General features: G+C 42.4%; 2 protein-coding genes across 2 annotated transcripts; both read right to left on the bottom strand.

Annotated features, from left to right (window-relative positions):
• Positions 1 to 2,583: 2,583 nt before the first annotated feature.
• On the bottom strand, positions 2,584 to 3,720 carry LOC147257484 (uncharacterized). Its single transcript, XM_086210203.1, has 4 exons — positions 3,596 to 3,720; positions 3,442 to 3,499; positions 3,292 to 3,344; positions 2,584 to 3,039 (listed from the first exon to the last, which is right to left on the bottom strand). The coding sequence occupies exons 2-4, from the start codon at positions 3,482 to 3,484 to the stop codon at positions 2,656 to 2,658; spliced, it is 480 nt and encodes a 159-aa protein (XP_086066329.1). The 5' UTR covers positions 3,485 to 3,499; positions 3,596 to 3,720; the 3' UTR covers positions 2,584 to 2,655.
• Positions 3,721 to 5,603: 1,883 nt separating this feature from the next.
• Positions 5,604 to 14,181, bottom strand: melk (maternal embryonic leucine zipper kinase). The gene is made up of 18 exons (XM_086210202.1): positions 14,046 to 14,181; positions 13,682 to 13,795; positions 13,510 to 13,595; positions 13,054 to 13,170; positions 12,827 to 12,970; positions 12,613 to 12,681; positions 12,190 to 12,282; positions 11,872 to 11,970; positions 11,551 to 11,619; positions 10,944 to 11,042; positions 10,313 to 10,399; positions 10,049 to 10,180; positions 9,772 to 9,909; positions 9,370 to 9,655; positions 7,050 to 7,146; positions 6,601 to 6,757; positions 6,421 to 6,524; positions 5,604 to 6,345 (listed from the first exon to the last, which is right to left on the bottom strand). The coding sequence occupies exons 2-18, from the start codon at positions 13,758 to 13,760 to the stop codon at positions 6,168 to 6,170; spliced, it is 2,034 nt and encodes a 677-aa protein (XP_086066328.1). The 5' UTR covers positions 13,761 to 13,795; positions 14,046 to 14,181; the 3' UTR covers positions 5,604 to 6,167.
• Between the last annotated feature and the right edge of the window lie 3,407 nt (positions 14,182 to 17,588).

Below are 17,588 nucleotides of genomic sequence, written 5' to 3'. Positions count from 1 at the left end.
CCCTGTTCCTGTGTGGGTTCTCCTGGTACTCCAGCTTCCTCCCACAGTCCAAAGACATCAAGAGGGGACGAGGCTGATTGATACTCTAAATTGACTGTAGGTGTGGCTGTGAGTGTGAATGGTTGTCTGTCTGTATGTGATGGATTGGCGAGCCATCCAGGGTGAACCCCACCTCTCACCCCCCCCGGGATAGGCTCCAGACCCCCCGCGACTCGCGAGGATAAGTGGAAGAAAAAGGATGATGCATTATCAGTGTTTGTACATGATACATATGCAACCATTCTGGTAACTTTTAAACCCTTATAGGCAAAAAATAATAATAATAATCATCACAACTGTTTTGAAGTTCTCAGATGTGATGATTTTATGATCCTCTGGGTCATACATGAGAGTAAATTCACAACCTGGTCTCATGGAAATATGGGAAATGACTGCAACCTCTTGCATAATATGACATCTGTTCACAGGACACGCCAGAACCTCAGACACAAGGCCAGTAGGTAGTCAATTGCAGCTTTTAATGATGATGGCGAATGTTGTTTTGCACTTTAGGAAAGTTTATTTTTGCATTATGCATCACAACTATGACTTGAATTGTTCAGTTGGAAACAGAAGTCAATACAGGAAAAGTTTGGTTCAGTCTGAGCTCAAAAACACCGGCTTAAAGTCAGAAAAACTTGGTTCAGAGTTGTGAAACATGGATTTATACAAACCAACCAACCAACCTAATGATTTACATTTGGTTTGTTTCTGAGTTGTGGCTGCTGTGATTGGTGCAGCCCGTCAGGACCAGGATACCAGGGCTTGGACTCGTGCAGGGATTTAACAGGTTATGGAATCAAGTCTCTATGGCAGGTTTTCTGTGAGACAGTAAAAAGACAACAAGTAGGCTTGAGTCCATACACTTACAGAATGACCATCGTTAAAGAGACAAAATGCAAAGATAAACAAAACCAACACGGACGGGGCAAAAAGATCAAACAGAAACCAGTAAGTTTTGGGGTCGACCCGCATTTTGTTTGTTTGATTTTCTTTTTCTTTTTTTAACCTTTGGTTTAGCTGAGGTCACCTCATCGCCTTCAGTTGTAGCAGATTTTGTGACATGACCTCCTAAAGCGATGTTAAGAGGATTATAGTCAATTCACATACATTCTGTGAAACCTCCCTTGAAATGCAGAATTTGACTGGTTTGAACTATTGGTAAAAAATAAAAATAAAAAATAAAAAGTTTAAAAGTGCCACTCTGTAGGGTTTTTTTTCACTTGTCCTTGATATTTCATGTGTAAATATATTGATAACGGTGACCTGGATACTGTTCTGAGTCGTGTGATGATGGGAACTGTTCTCGTCTGAAGCATCCATCCAATGAGACAGTCCAGCCAGCGATCAGATACTTCCCCTTCTGCCAGGTTAAATTTATTCCTTCAAAGTAACGTTTGATGAATAGCTTCTACACTTTCAAAACAGGAACCTTCTCCCTGTCCTCCTCCTCCTCCTCCAGACCATCTCCACCGTCCTCTCACCATCTAAAAGACAATTACAAACATCCAGCCTCCCATTTATCATCAACAATTAAACAGCACAGACGGAGGCCTATACTTCATAAGCAGCGAGGAGAGCGGGCGAGGAGAGCAGAAGACGAAAGCGAGCGGAATGAAGTAGAGTCAACAGTGAGAAAGAGAGAGGAAGGCTGACAGCACAATTAAGGTTTTTAATTCTCTGCTTGAGTGGGCTGGTCCAGTCTTTATGCTAATTAGGATGCCACGGCCGTGTAATAAATCTCTATGATCCAGCCTCATTTCCCCTCTGTCTTTCTCTCTGTCTCTTTCACCCGCATGCGCGCGCACACACACACACACACACACACACACACACACACAAAGTTCACACATTACTTTTTATGTTTACACCCTTCGGCTGGAGTGTTAATAGTTTTAATAAAATTAGATTTTTTTTTACAGAGTTTCTACTGCTCTCCCTGGGATCTGAGAGGCAGAGTTTGCATCAGGACACGCTGTTTACTGGTTGGGCAAACATTGGCCGTCTCAACCCAGATGTAGTTTCTCTCCCCGTTAACTTCCTTTATTAGTGTTTTTCAGAAATATGGCTTTTACATACCCTGCTCTGTTGCACTGTACAAAACACACAAACAATTAACAACGCTGAAACAAGGAATGCCGAAAACTTCCACTTATCCTTCTTCCTTTCCGTCTCTCTCTCTCTTTCTCCCTCTCTCTCTCTTTCTCCCTCTCTCTCTCTCTCTCGTCTCATCTCCATTTGACAGACATGTCTAATGATAACATTTGCAGATGGGAGGAAAACACAACAACAATCCGCAGATAATTGGGGGTGCACATTTAAAGAGCAAGAGAGGGAAAAATGAAAGAGATAGATAAGTGGACAAGTGCATCTAGCACATATTTTTCACCCTCATTTAGGTCAAAAAGATGCACACTAATCAGTGTTTTTTTCCTCTTGCTTCTCTGCAAAATGTCCCAAAGCCAATTTAAACACAGAATCTATGCAACAAAAAACTACCAAGTACACGTTCATTAAATAAATGAAGGTAAAAGCAAGTCCAAACAGAATAGAGGTGATTTTTACTACAACAAAAAGAACAAACGAACAAAAAAAAAACTATGCAATAACAGCATTTTACAGCTCAGATGACTGAAGAACGCACAGTCTGGGTTGCACAATACGCCTCTCCTGTGTCTTCTGCTGGTTCAGCATTTTCTCATTTCTGACATCACTGTCAGCCATATTGAGCTGCGTGAGGGTCAAAATGGCCACCACTGCAAACACCAAGACCAGATGAAGCAGGTAGAGAGCTACGTGTAGGCAACTGAGCAGCAGGGAGACAGAGACGGAGGCGATACAATAAGGCCCAGCCAGGAACAGCATCAGGGAGCTATGGAGGGCGCTGAGGACCAGACTCGGGGCTGACAGGATGAGTCTGACCAGTGTGGCAACCAGCCAGGAGTAGAGAGACAACGGAGACAAGAGGACAGACACTGTGGCCTCACTCGCTGATACCACCTGAAAGAAGAAATTCAAAGTGGCATGTGAAAATATCAAGCTGATGAAATGGTTTGTTGCTTGTGAGCCTTCTGTTTTTTTAGTTAATGTAGCAGGATTTTAAGGTGATCTTACTTCATTTCATAACTAACCTTTGTATCACACAAGGGTTTACCCAAAATATTATTTTCTGTATTCTTTAATTCCCCTGGAATAGCTAGACCCCCCTGGATCACAGCACATCTTACAAACATCTCACTTCCATCCGTATACCTCACAAAGATTTCCATGGTTAGCACCTGAAGACACGTACGCCCTGTGAAGGCCTGCAGCCACAGAAGAGGAAAAGTGAGGTGTCGCGCAGCAAGCAAAGCTGTTGGAGCGTATCAATATAATAGCACTTCTCAAGAGACATCAACTCACATAAGAGGAGAAGAAGGAGAGCGACTGTTAGCGGGAGCCTCATGTCTCTAACGCAGCTCTGCATCCACACACGAACACAGACACTCATCTGAGAACAACACTTTGATTATATGACAACTACAGACTTTTTTAAAAGGGTGACCTCTCTACTCACCTGCTCCTAAACTGATGGTACACGCAATCCCACTGTAGGAATCACACACTTCTGAGTCCTGTAAAGTTTCACAGCTTGAATTCATTATTAATCTTCTTACTGGGCACAAGCTCACTAGTCTTCAGGCTTTATGGATTACAGTGCCCCCTGTTTGAATGGAGGGACAATGACCAAAATTATCTTCCATTATTATTAAGACTGGGTTTGGTTGCAGCAGGTTACATGTATAATCAGATCACCCCCACCCAAAAAAGAGCAATGTTACTGTTTTCTTAGTTTGATATGTGCCAACAAAAAAACAACGTAAATCTACAATATGTCTGTGAAGAGGTTAGCTTTTGTTTTTACACTTAAAATTTAAGATTGACTAGTTTGTGCTCATACTGACATTTTAAGGGAATCTATATATTCTGAATTTGCAAAAAGCCTTTTATTTTCGTGCTGTATCTTTTTGTATTTTGTTTCAGTGTTTGATGGTCAGGTAATCTCAAAGTAGTAAACCCACTTTTCGTTTCTTTTCTGATGAATTTGGTTACAGATTACAAAAATTGCAAGCATATATATATACATATATATATGTATATATATATATATATGTATATATATATATATATATATTCAATAGACAACATTTTAAAGTTACCCACTTTAACCCTGTTGACAGGCTCTGATCAGGATGTAGGGGTTTCACACAAGAAGGAATCACTAAATTGTCTTTCTATTAAACATAAACAGTCACAGAAAAGCCTTCAAAAAACACATCATAGTTGACCTTTTCACTAAATAGTGAGCAGGCAGAGTGAAAAAGAGGGGAACTTGAAATACCACGGTGAAGTTCCATGCCAACTCCATGTGTGCCAGCTATAGTGACCTTGACCTTTGACCCTTTTCCATTTCAACTCATTCTTAAGTGCCAGTGAACATTTGCGCTAAATTTGAAGAAATTCCCTCAATGTATTCCAGAGATACGTTTATGTGAGTTCAGTGACCTTGACCTTTCACCCCCGAAATCTTTCTAATCCATTCTTTTAGCCTTCGTGGATTTTTGTGCCAAATATTGGAAATAAATGGGACTGATATGGTTCGGGAGACATTAGAGAGGTGAACACTGGGGTGAGGAGAGCAGAGTATGAGAGTCTAGAGGCAGCAGCCTTGGTCCAGCTGTGGTCCACAACAGCCACTGCCCAGTATATCACTGACAGAATATCGGTGACTTTTTTTTTTTCTGAATCTCTCCAACCTTCACCTCTGTCTGATATTATCATCCACCCCCACCCTCTCTCAGATCCCATTAAGGTTAGACCCCCCTTAACATCAGCTCAACCCACCATTAGCCATCTCCTCCCTGCTGAGACACCAAGGAGACCCTGCAACAAAGAAACACAGGTCCTGGCAGCACTGTTAGCACGAAGGCCTCCTTCAGACTGCAGCAGAGCTGACTTTTAAATGTATTTGAATCAGATTTAAAACCACCCCCAAATTTGGTTTGGATCAGCTTCACTAGATCTGATTTTAGAATCTTTTTTTTAACAGTCTGAGGAAGGCCAAGGTGGCACGTCATCTCGGACGAGGGAGGGGAGCCATCAATGTCTTCCATTTTACTCTGATCAGATGTTGCAGGCTGTGCTTTGCCAGTTTTGGTGCAGCGAGGGAAATGATCATTATTTACTCATTACCATCACGCCCCTACAGCCATTTCTGCCATAACAATGATCATCCACCATTTGGAGCCAAGCTGACTCATTATCCTTTCCTGTGAGCTTCCCTTTATGTTCCAATGACATTAAAATGTCTTGATTAAAATAAAAACAGTAATTGTTTAGTTATTAGTCAGCTGAACTCATTTGTTTGTACTATAACTCCATCCATCTCTGTACCAGAGAGGGCTGGTGGGTAAAACACTGACTTGCTCCATAATAACGCTTTAGAAAAAGCTTTAATTCAGTTCAATAACATCTACACATCCAGAGTATTAATCACAATTGACACAGTCGTGTTTAACTGAACGAGAAACCATTTATTTTGCTCCTTTTACAGACATTTGACAAACACCTGACACACTGAAAAGCAGACCAGCACAGACAAGAGATGAAGAAGCTTCAAACAAAACCACCACATTGTAAAAAAAATCATGAAGAACTGTAAACACATATTTAAAAAGAACAATGGCAGTAAATTTGTTAACACTCTCTTTATGTTATTCTTTTATAGTTTAGCACCTAGAGGGGAGAGTAACAACATTAAGACATAAATATGCTAATAAGGAGCTGGAAGGTGTACAGCAACAAGCAGTTCATCCTCACATTCATCTCAAGTGGATTGACAGAGATCCTGTTCAACATAATAATCAGGAAGAGGGGAAGTAAAACGATATTCTACATAAAACAAGATTTACAGGAAAGGGATCCTGAAGCGAAATGTGAATACATTTAATGTAACATGTATTCTGGAGCCAGAAGGCTGGACAATTAAATCAGAAAGAACAAAGACGGACTGATCAGTCAGCCTCTGCCCTCGGACACATGGATGATGTCATGTCACTGACAGGTCAGTGTAGCTGACAGGAAAGTGCTTAAATACGGGATGTGGTTAGGATGCCTTCCACCAGGTGCTTGTAGACCCAGGCGTCTCCCTTTAGCCGCTGACGGCGGATCCCGACCACTTCTGGCCTCTGCAGCAAGCACACCTCCAGCTCGAACGCCATGGTCACTTTCCCGAAGTCACTGCAGGTGTGACACTTCAGCGTGTACCTGATTGAACGACGGGAAAACGTTAAAATTCTGTAGCTGATTGAAGTCTGGTCGGAAAAGTAGGGTTCTTCTCACCCTTTCTGCGTGTATTCGACACTTTTCTGAGGCAAGACGGAGAGGATCTGATTCAGGACCTGGTCTGGGTTGGTCTGACTCGTTAGGGTCACGTTGTACTGAGCCTGCAGGAGGAGACGCGCACTCATCAGGATCAGTGAACAGCACAGGTGATGTGTCGGTCAGTTTATAAGCACCCACCTTGATCTTCCGTGGGCCGTCACGCAGCCCTCGCCGCTTGCTGGGGGTGAGCATGGTGATCACCTTGTCCAGGCCTCTCTCCAGAGATCCAAAAACCTTCCCTGCCCTCTTCTTCTTCCCACTGTCTCCGGTACCAGCCATATCTAAAGACCGGGACCTACAGAGAAAACAGGGTCTCACGTTTGCTCCCTATTATGTTAAATACCTTCATCTAAATATTTAGAACACAACAGTAACATTCTACTCTTTTGCTGTGTACTACTGTCAGGAGTTGATATGATTGAATCTCCATCTCCAGGGACAGTGGGGGTCATGAGTATCTGGAGCTTTTATTTCAGGGGTTGGGGACTGAAACATTTGGGAATTTCCTCTTTAGTTTCTCTGTTGTCCTGCCAGTGTCATTCCCATTACTCACCCCCCTCCCATCTTCCTGAACTCCAGTCACTCACCTTCTCTCGGGACTGAAGGCAAGTATCTCAATGCTTCCAGGCTCCTTGAGCTCTGCTGCTCTCTTCTTACTTGGGTCTTTAGAGCCGCTGCCTCCAACTACAACACAAAATAAACAATGGTGTGAGTGATGAGTGTGTTATTTTAGAAGAGAGATATCAGTGGCCGTCCCCTTTGACAAAACGAGGGTCGTGGAGCCCTTTGGGAAATTGTACTTCAGTGCTGGTCTCAAAAACAAGGAAGTACTTCATCTTTACTCTTTAAGTTCTCATTACAACTTCATTGTTGTGGTATTAATTGAGTTGGTTTTTTATTGGCTTGTAAAATTGTAGGTTTATTTTTGAAGCCAAAAATAAATAAACAGAAAGATGCCCCCCTCCTAAATGCGGCCCCAATACTCCGTCACTGATGCGCGTTTATCGGTACAAAGCTACTGAAGTTTTATTTGAATGCATTTTTGCATCAATGTGATCATTTCACATTATTAGGACAATTTTACTGCCTATTTCATGAAGTCTGGCGGTGCTCAAGTTAAACTGAGAATCTCATTTAATTGCTCCCGTATTTGCTCACATGCTCTGTGAAGCGTTTTGCTGGATATTTATTCAGTTGGTTGGCAACACTGGAAATTGAAAATATAGAGTGTGCTACTCTGATTATTAGTGGGTTTTTAACCCATTCACCCCCATTTAGTCTCTCTCTGCATGTTTAAGTGTGCCTGAATCCTGAATATGAGGAAGAAAAGTTTGAGCGGGGTTTAACGTGACTGTTTAGATCTTGTCCTTTGGTGCTGTGTAAAGACCTGGCTTGACACTGAAGCTGGGAACAAAAAGGTTTTAGTATAAACAAAAACAAGTATCTGACACAGACACACACACACACGCACGCACACACACAGAGCTTCAGTGGCAAGGGAGCACATGTCACTACAGTCCACATGGGACAGTGAGCAGAAGAAAGAGACAGCTACACCTGTCACAATGGACGCCTAGGGACACACACAAACACGCATACAAATACACACACAGAGCGGTCTGTGTGTGTCAGCACTGTGTCGTAGAGAAGTCAGCATGAAGAGAAGTATTAAGCCAGATAACAAGAGAGCCACCCCAACTTGGTCAACAGTACGACAGTCAGCTTGTGTTCAGCTTTTAGGTAGAAAATAAAGGTCCTGGACATCTGAGGAGAAGAGAACACACTGCATCAAGGAGAGAATCCAGAACTTTAATTCAGCTCATCAGCTGAGGAGCCCAGACATGAGGATGTGTCAGCTGATTCACTCCCCGCCTTCTTTGTTTTTTTGTTTTTTTTTTTGCTGCACTTGGGAGGTTGAAATTTAGTCTCTAAATTGACCAAACAATGGACACAGAGGACAACAGGGTCTGGCTCTGCTTTACATCTCAGAACTGTTGGACTAACTCGTTCTGTTCTGAGATCAGGTTGGAAAATCTGTCTTAGCCCCAAAGCTGCGAATCAGAAAAGATTTGAGAACTTTCCCTCAAAGAACCCAGTAACAACTAAAAATGTAACGTATAGTCATGGTGACCTTTGACCTGCAGAGTCTCTCGAATGAACAACCTGAAAATGCCATGGCTATGGCCGGTGTTGGGTGGTCCAATCAAACCTCTACAGCAGTATATTCAATTTTTTCCCCACAGTATTGCATCGATATTGTATGGCATTACATCGTCAGCTCCTTGCTGATTCTCAGCCCTGGAGTGGAGGCATAAACTCAGTTACTGCAGAGTGGATGCATCAGTGTAGATTCTCAGTCGACTGTGTCGGGCACCGTCAGCTGTCCCCAACTCAATATCCTGAGTCAGGTGCAGCCCTACAAATAATTAAGACTTAAATGATTCTCCATTTATATTAGTGTCCTTCATTTATAGATAAGTGAATAGAATTAGCCTCTTGATAATAACCTCACCTCTGAGTTGACAGTGATAAGCGCCTGAGCACGCCTGTGTCCGTTTTCAGTGGACTAATGACAACTAAATCATAGAAATATGAGTGGCTTTGGGATAAAAACAGTACAAATAAATGAGTTTATTACCAGAAGACAATTTACTTGCAAATGCGCACCATGTGGATGTGGCACTTGTGATTATGAGAGCTGCACAACAGAGGGACAGCGAGAGAGAGAGACAGGGAGAGAGCGCGAGGACAGATAAATAAATGAGAGGGAAACAAGGAAAAGGGCAGTTGGCTAATGCAAATAATCTAATAAATATTGCACTTCAAGCTGAACAGAAAACAATTACAGTGTAGGAAATACGAAGAAACTCTGCTTTATTTGTCCGGGATAAATGGGATTATTCTTACCTTTCGGTGTGCCTGCATTGGTTTTGGTGGCGTTGACATTTCGATTAGGCGTGGTCAACACATTTTTGTTGGTTCGTGTGTTCTTTTTGCTAGAGACAGGAGTCCGAGGGGGGGGCAACACAAATATTTCGACACCTGTCTCCTGTACAGCAATGTTCTCCTTGTTTTCACTGGTGTGCTCCTCGTCTCTGTCCCTCCTGTCCTGTTGGTAGGGGGTTGTCGGTCGCCCCCTCTCCGGGGTCAGGCTCTGAGCATATGTTTTCTCCATGGATGGAGATGCCATCCTCTATAGAGATACAGGAAAAAGAGGAGATGAATGCTGAGTAAGTGGAAGATCCCTCACAGGTACAACCCTAAAAACAATGTGATTATTTGGAGGACGGCTAAAAAAGCCCTACATACCGGCTGATCTCTAAGCCCTCGGGGTGTATGCTGCCTGACTGAAATCCATGGACAATCATCAATGTAGTCTGAGCCAAGGTCCAAAGAACCCAGAATCACAGCATCTTCATCCTCGCTGAGGTGATGCGCTTCTCTCATCTGCAGCGTAACAGAAAACAAACATGTTAGACAAACAAATCCACACTGACAGAGTCTCATTAACCAAAGTCTGTGAAGTCAGAAAAGCGGAGCCAGACAGAGAGTAATGCATTGTGGGAGCTGCAGTTCCCAGTCTGACCTGTGATCCTCTGTGCAGTGGGGAACAGGAGTCCTCGTGGACAGCAGGCTCTGGGTGCAGGCGGACGGGCTTGCCCCTCTGCTTCTTCGACAGCAGCAGCAAGTAGGTGGCTGTGGTGTGGTCGTAGCGCCACTGAAGGAGGGGGATGTATTAAACTGCTTATCAAAGAAGAAACTATGGAAAATATATTGACACACACACACATAACGCAGATCCAAGAGATGGTGTACTGATGGACAACATAAATACTAAAGTGGTACCTACTTCCTTGACCAGTGCTGTGGTGCTCTCTCTCGATCGCTTCATGTTGACGGCCATCTCTGTGATACAGTCCTCATCTATGTGGCCAAGCTACAGGAAAAGAAACCAGAGGATTAATCTTGATTCAACAGACACTTCTTTTCATGGTTTTCATGTTCCAACATTCAACTGCGGTCTCTTTACTTTGGTTAATGACTGATCCAATGCGATTGCTGCAGCTAAAATGAGTTGTGTATGGAGCGCAACACGCTTGTGGACTGTCCCAAATTGCTTGCCACCAGACAGGTTACGAGGGAGATAGACGCAGACCTGTCGTAGAGTGACACAATATCACTGCAGATGAGTTCTGGAGAGATCAGAGTGGATTCTTAATGCTAGAGTGACTCACTGTAGCATCAAGTAACAAAGTGGTTTTACCAGATATGCGGCTGTAGCTTGTTGAGATGTGGAGAATAAATCCTCGCAGTATCCCAAGCCATGATTTGAAATTAGATAAAATTTTGCCCAAAAATAAAATGCTACTAAGCTGTTTGTAGCTGTAAATTCTGCTTTTATGTTTAAATTTTTAAAAAACAACAACATATATATATATATATATATATATATATGTATGTTGGCGTGTTTTTGTGAATACCGGCTGCCTGCTGTACCACTCCACAGGGCTGTTGTAGTCCCTCATCACCCAGGGATGGTCCAGCAACTGTCGAACTGTAAGACGCCGCTTGGGGTCCACCTACAGGACACAGAAGGAAACTACACCTAAATACAAAAGGAGACTCTCCATAGACATGAGTACAAAGAAATCAGAAATGTTGAACAAAATAAAACCAATTACGCTCAATTCAAGGAAAAATGCTAGAATTCTTCTATTTCTTTACTTTTTATATTAGTATGACAGGATGTAGTGTGTTATTTCTAACTAATCGAGTTCACACCTATATCTAAATATACAAAAAATAAGCGCATAGTTCCCAAAAATGTTGTCAAGCTATGAGGTTTGATATGACACAATCAAGTATTAAAAATAAATAATGATCATAAGTCAATCAGAGAGAGAGAGAGAGAGAGAGAGAGAGAGAGAGAGAGAGAGAGAGAGAGAGAGAGAGAGAGAGAGAGAGAGAGAGAGAGACAGACAGACAGACAGACAGACAGACAAAGAGAGACAGAGAGAGAGAGAAAGAGGCACAGTGGGTACAAGATAATTACATCTTAAAATTAAAAGTGCATGACATAAAAGATACCTGCATCATTTGGTTGAGGAGGAGGATGCTGCCTGGAGAAAGCCATTGAGGGTTGTCGTATTTACCTCTCTGGAGACGAAAAAAAAAAAAATCAAACAAACCCATTGGGAAACCTTTAGAACAGGAAGATATGGCCTCTCTGGTTATGGATTTTAGATGACAATATTCCTGTGGTGATGTAACTTTAATACTTCTACAAAAACAATAAAATTGATAGAGAAATCCATTTTTTCCCCCTCAAAAGGTCAAACACAAATTAAACAAACTTTACATTCCATAGCTGGAGTTTGTAAAATGTCATCACCACAAGTGTCTACTTACAGTAATTTTCCTGTAGAGAACCATGCAGTTCTCATCATCAAAGGGCAGGTACCCGCAGAGCAGAGCGAACAGCAGCACTCCCATACTCCACACGTCCGCCTGCAGGTCACACATCACGACGGTTACACCTCCCATTTCACACTTCAGCTGCACTAAGTCATACACCAGCGGATACGATCAGGACACCATGAAAAAGCAACATTTGAGAACAGGTAGGTCATAATGTTCTTAGCGACAACACATTCCAAGTTTTGTCGAATAACCTTGCGACCACAGTGGGTCTAGGAGTAAAAACAGCGTGTGGGGCGCGTTTCGCACCTCTGAACCAATGTATGCTTTTCCCTGGATGAGTTCAGGAGCGGCGTATGCAGGGCTCCCACAGCACGTCATCAGCTCATACCCCAGACCACCCTGCCAGACAAACAGACAGACAGCCGGGTCACAATATGATTTGATCTCATATATGATCTCATCATGTATTACCATAGGATATTAATAGGATACTAAGGGCTGGAATATCTTTATAGTATCGTGGGGGGAAAAGTGGATCTAGTTGTATAGCCCCTTGTTGCTGAGCAACAAAATACATAACTGAAGTGTGAACTTATAAATTTATGTGATTCATCCGACATATACAACTGCCTCAGATTGTGTTTTTACATCTTTAATCTAAAACCATTTGGACAAGGGAAATCAGCGGCCTGATGTTTGGATTTACATCCAATAATACTGTAAACATACCTTAGGCTTGGCACACAGACCAAAGTCTATGAGCTTCAGGTTGTGGTCTCCATCTATCAACAAGTTTTCCTAAAGTTCAGAGAGACAAACATGAGACTCATGTAACCAAAGAGAAGCAGGTACACGTTTAAATAAATCTCTGTATCTCTCTTTCAGATACAGCAAACAGTTTCCTCCATTTTCCTCAGCCACTGTTAAGTGTTGGATGTTTTACCGGTTTGAGGTCCCGGTGCGCGTAACCCTGGCTGTGAACATAGGCCATCGCTGACACAATCTGCCTGAAAAACACCCTGGTCTCCCCCTCCGACAGACGGTCTTTTGCTATGATGTAGTCAAACAACTCCCCGCCTGGACAGTACTGGGAGGAGACAGAATACAGTTGAGGATGACTAATTATTATATATCCTCTCACTCACACACATTATCTGTGTGCCTACGTACCTCCAGGACCATGAAGATCTGCGTTGAGGTCTCGATGACTTGGTAGAGACGACAGACGTGTTGATGACTGAGGTTCTTCATGGCTTCGATCTCCACCTTCACACGAGGCAGGTCATCCTGGCCGGAGCAGTGATGAGGTGCTGTCATTGCGTGTAACCTTTAACCTTTCCATTCTAGAAATGGTTTGCTCGTACGCGGTGAACAAACAAAGTATTTCCAAGTGTATTTGTCCAACTTCCCAGAATGCAACAACATATTGGCCTCACAAGATAAAAGCCCTAGATTTAAGGCAATACCATCTTATTTCAATAAATATCAGTACCTTTTGCTCACTGCACTGGGTGATTATTTCACAATAAATAATCTATCGATGTACAAACATGTTTAAAAAAAGAATTCTCAAAAAGAAGAAGCTTAAGACACGGCTTCTAACTTTAAATCTCTCTTGTGACTCACCCCCAGATCCTTCTTGTTCATGATTTTAATGGCCACTTTCTCTCCTGTCATGATGTGTCGACCCAGTTTAACTTTAGCAAACCCTCCTACGAAGGCAAACATACACAGTAAGATAGGACATGACACCGAGAGTTGCAGGTTCCCTCAAGACATCCACATGAAACCACTCTACCTGAGCCGATAGTCTCATATACTTCATAGTACTTGTGGAGCTCTTCGGCTCCGCGGTTCTCGGTCCTGTCCACGGGCATCTTCCCTGCTTCAGCCGCCGAAGACGACGAGAGTTCTGCCGGGAAAACACACAAGCGACTGACGCGTCAAGCGGTAAAAAAAAAAAAAAAAAAAAAATCCGAACTAAACAGGAAAACATTAAAGGTTTGACAAACTCAACCGAAGTTAAACAAAATTAATTTGACGATTCAGCGTAACGCTCGCGTTTGCTCACTAAATTATAGTCACGTAGTTGGTGACTCCAAAAGCAGCGTGATAAAGAGTACACATAGCTACTGTGACGATCGACTGAGTGATGAACCTACCTGAGTGTGGATCAAAACGTCAGACGACAAGAATAAAATTGGTTAGCATCCGAACGCCATATGGAAGACCACTCTGGCTGGATGTTTTGTGACTGAAGTTTGAATTTCGCACGGTGACGTAACTTCCTTCTTCCGCTTTTTGCCGCCCTCTTGTGGAGAAAACCGGCGCTGCAGTGTTAAAAATGCACAAATTATTCGATGTATATGGTTAAATCAGTGCTGTACAATAAACTGTCATTTCCAGCGTACATGATTTCGCACTGATTGTGACTGAGATGTTGATTTATCGTATTGCTCGCCTTGAGTTATTAATGCTGACGATCTGTACGGGGTTATATATATTTTATATATAGTGAGAGAATCAGCCTCATTAAATGGGGATTGAATTTGTATGAAGTATGACTATAAATCAAGCATATTTTGAAATGAGAACTTTATGTCACATATGTCACTCATTAAGACACGAAAACCACAAAACTAAATATTCACTTAAGTAAAGATACAGAACACTTATTGATCTTGATCTTGACCAAGAATACGTTTCGATCAAAATGGCAACTGGATGATGAATGATGTGCCACTTAAGTACTAAAATACTCAAAGAGTTAAAATATTTACAAGTAAAAGTGCTGCAGTGAAATGAATTTTGTTTTTGTTTCTCGTTCAAAATGTGTATTTTCTTCTCCTTAAGTTAACCATGCAGAATGATGCATGTGCGTTTGACCTTAAATTGCTGAGGGGTCATAACTTTCTCTAGTTTGTACTGATTTTGGTTCTTTTAATGGTTGACAACAACAAAAATCATGGGCTTCAAATCAAATTCACATTTAAGTAGTTAGAAATTTTCTTTTCATGGCTCCTACATGGAAAATTCGGAGAATATTTAGCTTTTCTTCCTAACTGCTGTATACAAGATGTTTCCCACTTCTGTGAAAAATAAATTATCAGGCTTTGTGTTCAAGATTGTCTTGCAACTTTTGCAAATTTAGAAAGTTGTGTATAAGACTACAAGACAATCTTGAGCATAAACCTGACACCTTAAATTAACGTGCAGTCTCAGAAGATGAATGTGAAAACTGCCTTTTATCCAGGTTCATTCATTCATTCATTCATTCATTGTCCTCCGCTTATTCCTTTCTATCAAGGGTCGCGGGGGGGCTGGAGCCTATCCCAGCGGCTACGGGCGAGAGTCGGGGTTCACCCTGGACAGGTCGCCAGTCCATCGCAGGGCCAACACACAGAGACAGACAACCATTCACACTCACATTCATACCTATGTCAATTTAGAGTATCAATCAGCCTCGTCCTCTCTTGATGTCTTTGGACGGTGGGAGGAAGCTGGAGTACCAGAGAGAACCCACACAGGAACAGGGAGAACATGGAGACTCACACAGAAAGATCCCGTGCCTGAGCCGGGACTCCAACCCGGAACCTTCGTGCTGTGAGGCCACAGTGCTGACCACTGCACCACCGTGCAGCCCCAGGTTCATCAATTAACTCATATTTTATTCATGTTTAAGAGCACTTGGATGATGTAGCTGAACAAGATGGAGCTTGTTGCTATTTTTACATACTATTGTGCAGTTTAGTATGTGAATGCATTACATTTGATACAATATCAATAGCAAAATCAAGTACAATATCTCCTATGAATAAGATAAACCCACGTGTTTGGTTGGGAACACCTGAGAGGTACTCATTATTTCAAGGGCAGGTGTACACAGCCTGTGAGGTGAGAAGTATCCTGTGTTTTGCAGTTCGTAAACCTTTCTGTGTGACCCTCGAGGAATGTGGTTGCATTAGTTGACCAGAATTGTGTATTTATGGTGTCAAAAGGTGTGTGTGTGTGTGTGTGTGTGTGTGTGTGTGTGTGTGTGTGTGTGTGTGTCTTCACCTAAACAAAACCTGCAATTAGGTGAAGGTAAGAGGTGAGCACAGGAACCTCTAAACGCACCGTGTCAGTCAGTTGTAATTACAACCACTCTCACTGTCCCACGTTTTAAGGTACGCTGTAAATGTCACAGGAAAACCGAAGAACTGAACATCTTCAAAGATGAAATTTTCCTCATGTGAAACAAGACATAACTGGTAAGAGGTCACCTGACAGACATTTCAACTGCTACCTGAAAGTACCGTATCCTGAGACACTAGAGAGCTGCAGAGGAATTCCAGTGATTGATTGGTAGTCGTTTTATGTTTCTCCTGGTCGTTAGTGATATAACCGGTGGTTAGTTGATGTCCAGGTGTCGGCGGCGTGACACAACCCCTTATTTGGTTTCTGTGGCAGCTGGCCAGGAGGGTACAGAAGGACATCAAACAACCCACAGCTGGAAGAGTGAGTGGGGAGAGGATAGACGCACGCACACTGATGTCATTGCTGACATTACAGAGAAACACTGGTTAAAACTTGAGAACACAATAATTTTTAAGAAATAAGGTCTCAGTGCTTATTTTTTTATGAATCTATCCGTAAGAACTCTCACACGCTCAAATCTGCATGAGCTCACAATTTTACTGCGCATTAAAATACATTTTCAATGTACTGTAACATAGCATAAGCCAGTGGGTGTTCCCCTTCTGGGTGCTTTTATACGGCAAAAAACCTCTTCCTCTTGCATGCATAAAGATATATAGATGGTTGTAATAATTCTGGGTTCTGTCAGAGTAAATGTGTTTAACAGATAGTACAAGCCCTCCAGAGGAGACGGCCTGCTTCAGTGCGACAGTTTCACATTCAGGACACCTCTTAAGTTACGTAACCATGTAACCACAACAAAAAGTTCCACAAGATGATAAGCACAAACGCTCTCAGCTTGTCAAAGCTTAATGCTTTAGCTGTGGCATTTCTCGCCACAGATGCGCATAAAGGCCTTTCTATGAGAGGAAACAAGCGGGTTTTCTGTCTGGATTGAAAACCTTCAAAGAGAGAGGGAGGCCACCGTTTTGGTAAAGGAGAGCAGCAGCTTATCAAATGAATGACTTCTCTCGAAGGACACGGACTAATGGAGCCAGCCCACTCAACAATTCAAGAGGAACCAAACCAACCCAACTCGACCAAAAAAACAAATTCATACCAGTCAGATTGGGATGGCATGTGCGTAAAATCATTAGTGGTCAGTGGAAATTTCCAGTAATTAATGTACCCCCCCCCCTCCCCAAAAAAAACCAACCCTGAGGTGACAAAAGGTTGAAGAATGTAATTCTTTTGCTACAAAAAATACTCCGTTAAAATAGTAGGCCTATTTTAATACAAGTAAAAGTCCCCTGTCAAAACTTCACTGAGGAAAAGTAGAGAGGTATTTGATATCGACTTAAGTATCAAAACTAAACGTAGACGTGATATCTGTGTATTCAGAGATCGGGGGCATTCTATCCTGGAACTATGGACCTCCAAAGGTCATGTTCCAGTTGTGCTGCTCTGATTGTGTCCTCTCAATGTTGTGTGGCTTCACATTTGAAAGTACATCATCATCTTCATCTTCATCATCATCATCAGATTTCAAAATGTTTCCCTGACAACATTTTCCTCCTCACAGCAACTGA

Source organism: Aulostomus chinensis, chromosome 8 (genome assembly GCF_037954235.1).
Source record: "Aulostomus chinensis isolate RoL2024-O1b breed Wild chromosome 8, RoL_Achi_v1.0, whole genome shotgun sequence".
In the NCBI taxonomy this organism is placed as follows: domain Eukaryota; kingdom Metazoa; phylum Chordata; class Actinopteri; order Syngnathiformes; family Aulostomidae; genus Aulostomus; species Aulostomus chinensis.
The sequence above is the reverse complement of the archived record's forward strand: the minus strand, read 5'-3'. Positions and strand labels throughout refer to the sequence as shown.

Bases quoted from the DNA above. Each gene is read 5' to 3' on its own strand.
- LOC147257484 (XM_086210203.1), bottom strand. From the start codon at position 3,484: ATGAGGCTCCCGCTAACAGTCGCTCTCCTTCTTCTCCTCTTAT. The intron at 3,345-3,441 runs GTGAGTTGATGT...CTGTGGCTGCAG, and splicing joins TCTCCTTCTTCTCCTCTTAT to GCCTTCACAGGGCGTACGTG. The intron at 3,040-3,291 runs GTATACGGATGG...TTCTTCTTTCAG, and splicing joins ACCATGGAAATCTTTGTGAG to GTGGTATCAGCGAGTGAGGC.
- melk (XM_086210202.1), bottom strand. From the start codon at position 13,760: ATGCCCGTGGACAGGACCGAGAACCGCGGAGCCGAAGAGCTCCACAAG. The intron at 10,181-10,312 runs GTAGGTACCACT...CCCCTCCTTCAG, and splicing joins CCACAGCACTGGTCAAGGAA to TGGCGCTACGACCACACCAC. The intron at 6,758-7,049 runs GTGAGTGACTGG...TTTTCTCTGTAG, and splicing joins GCCTTCAGTCCCGAGAGAAG to GTCCCGGTCTTTAGATATGG.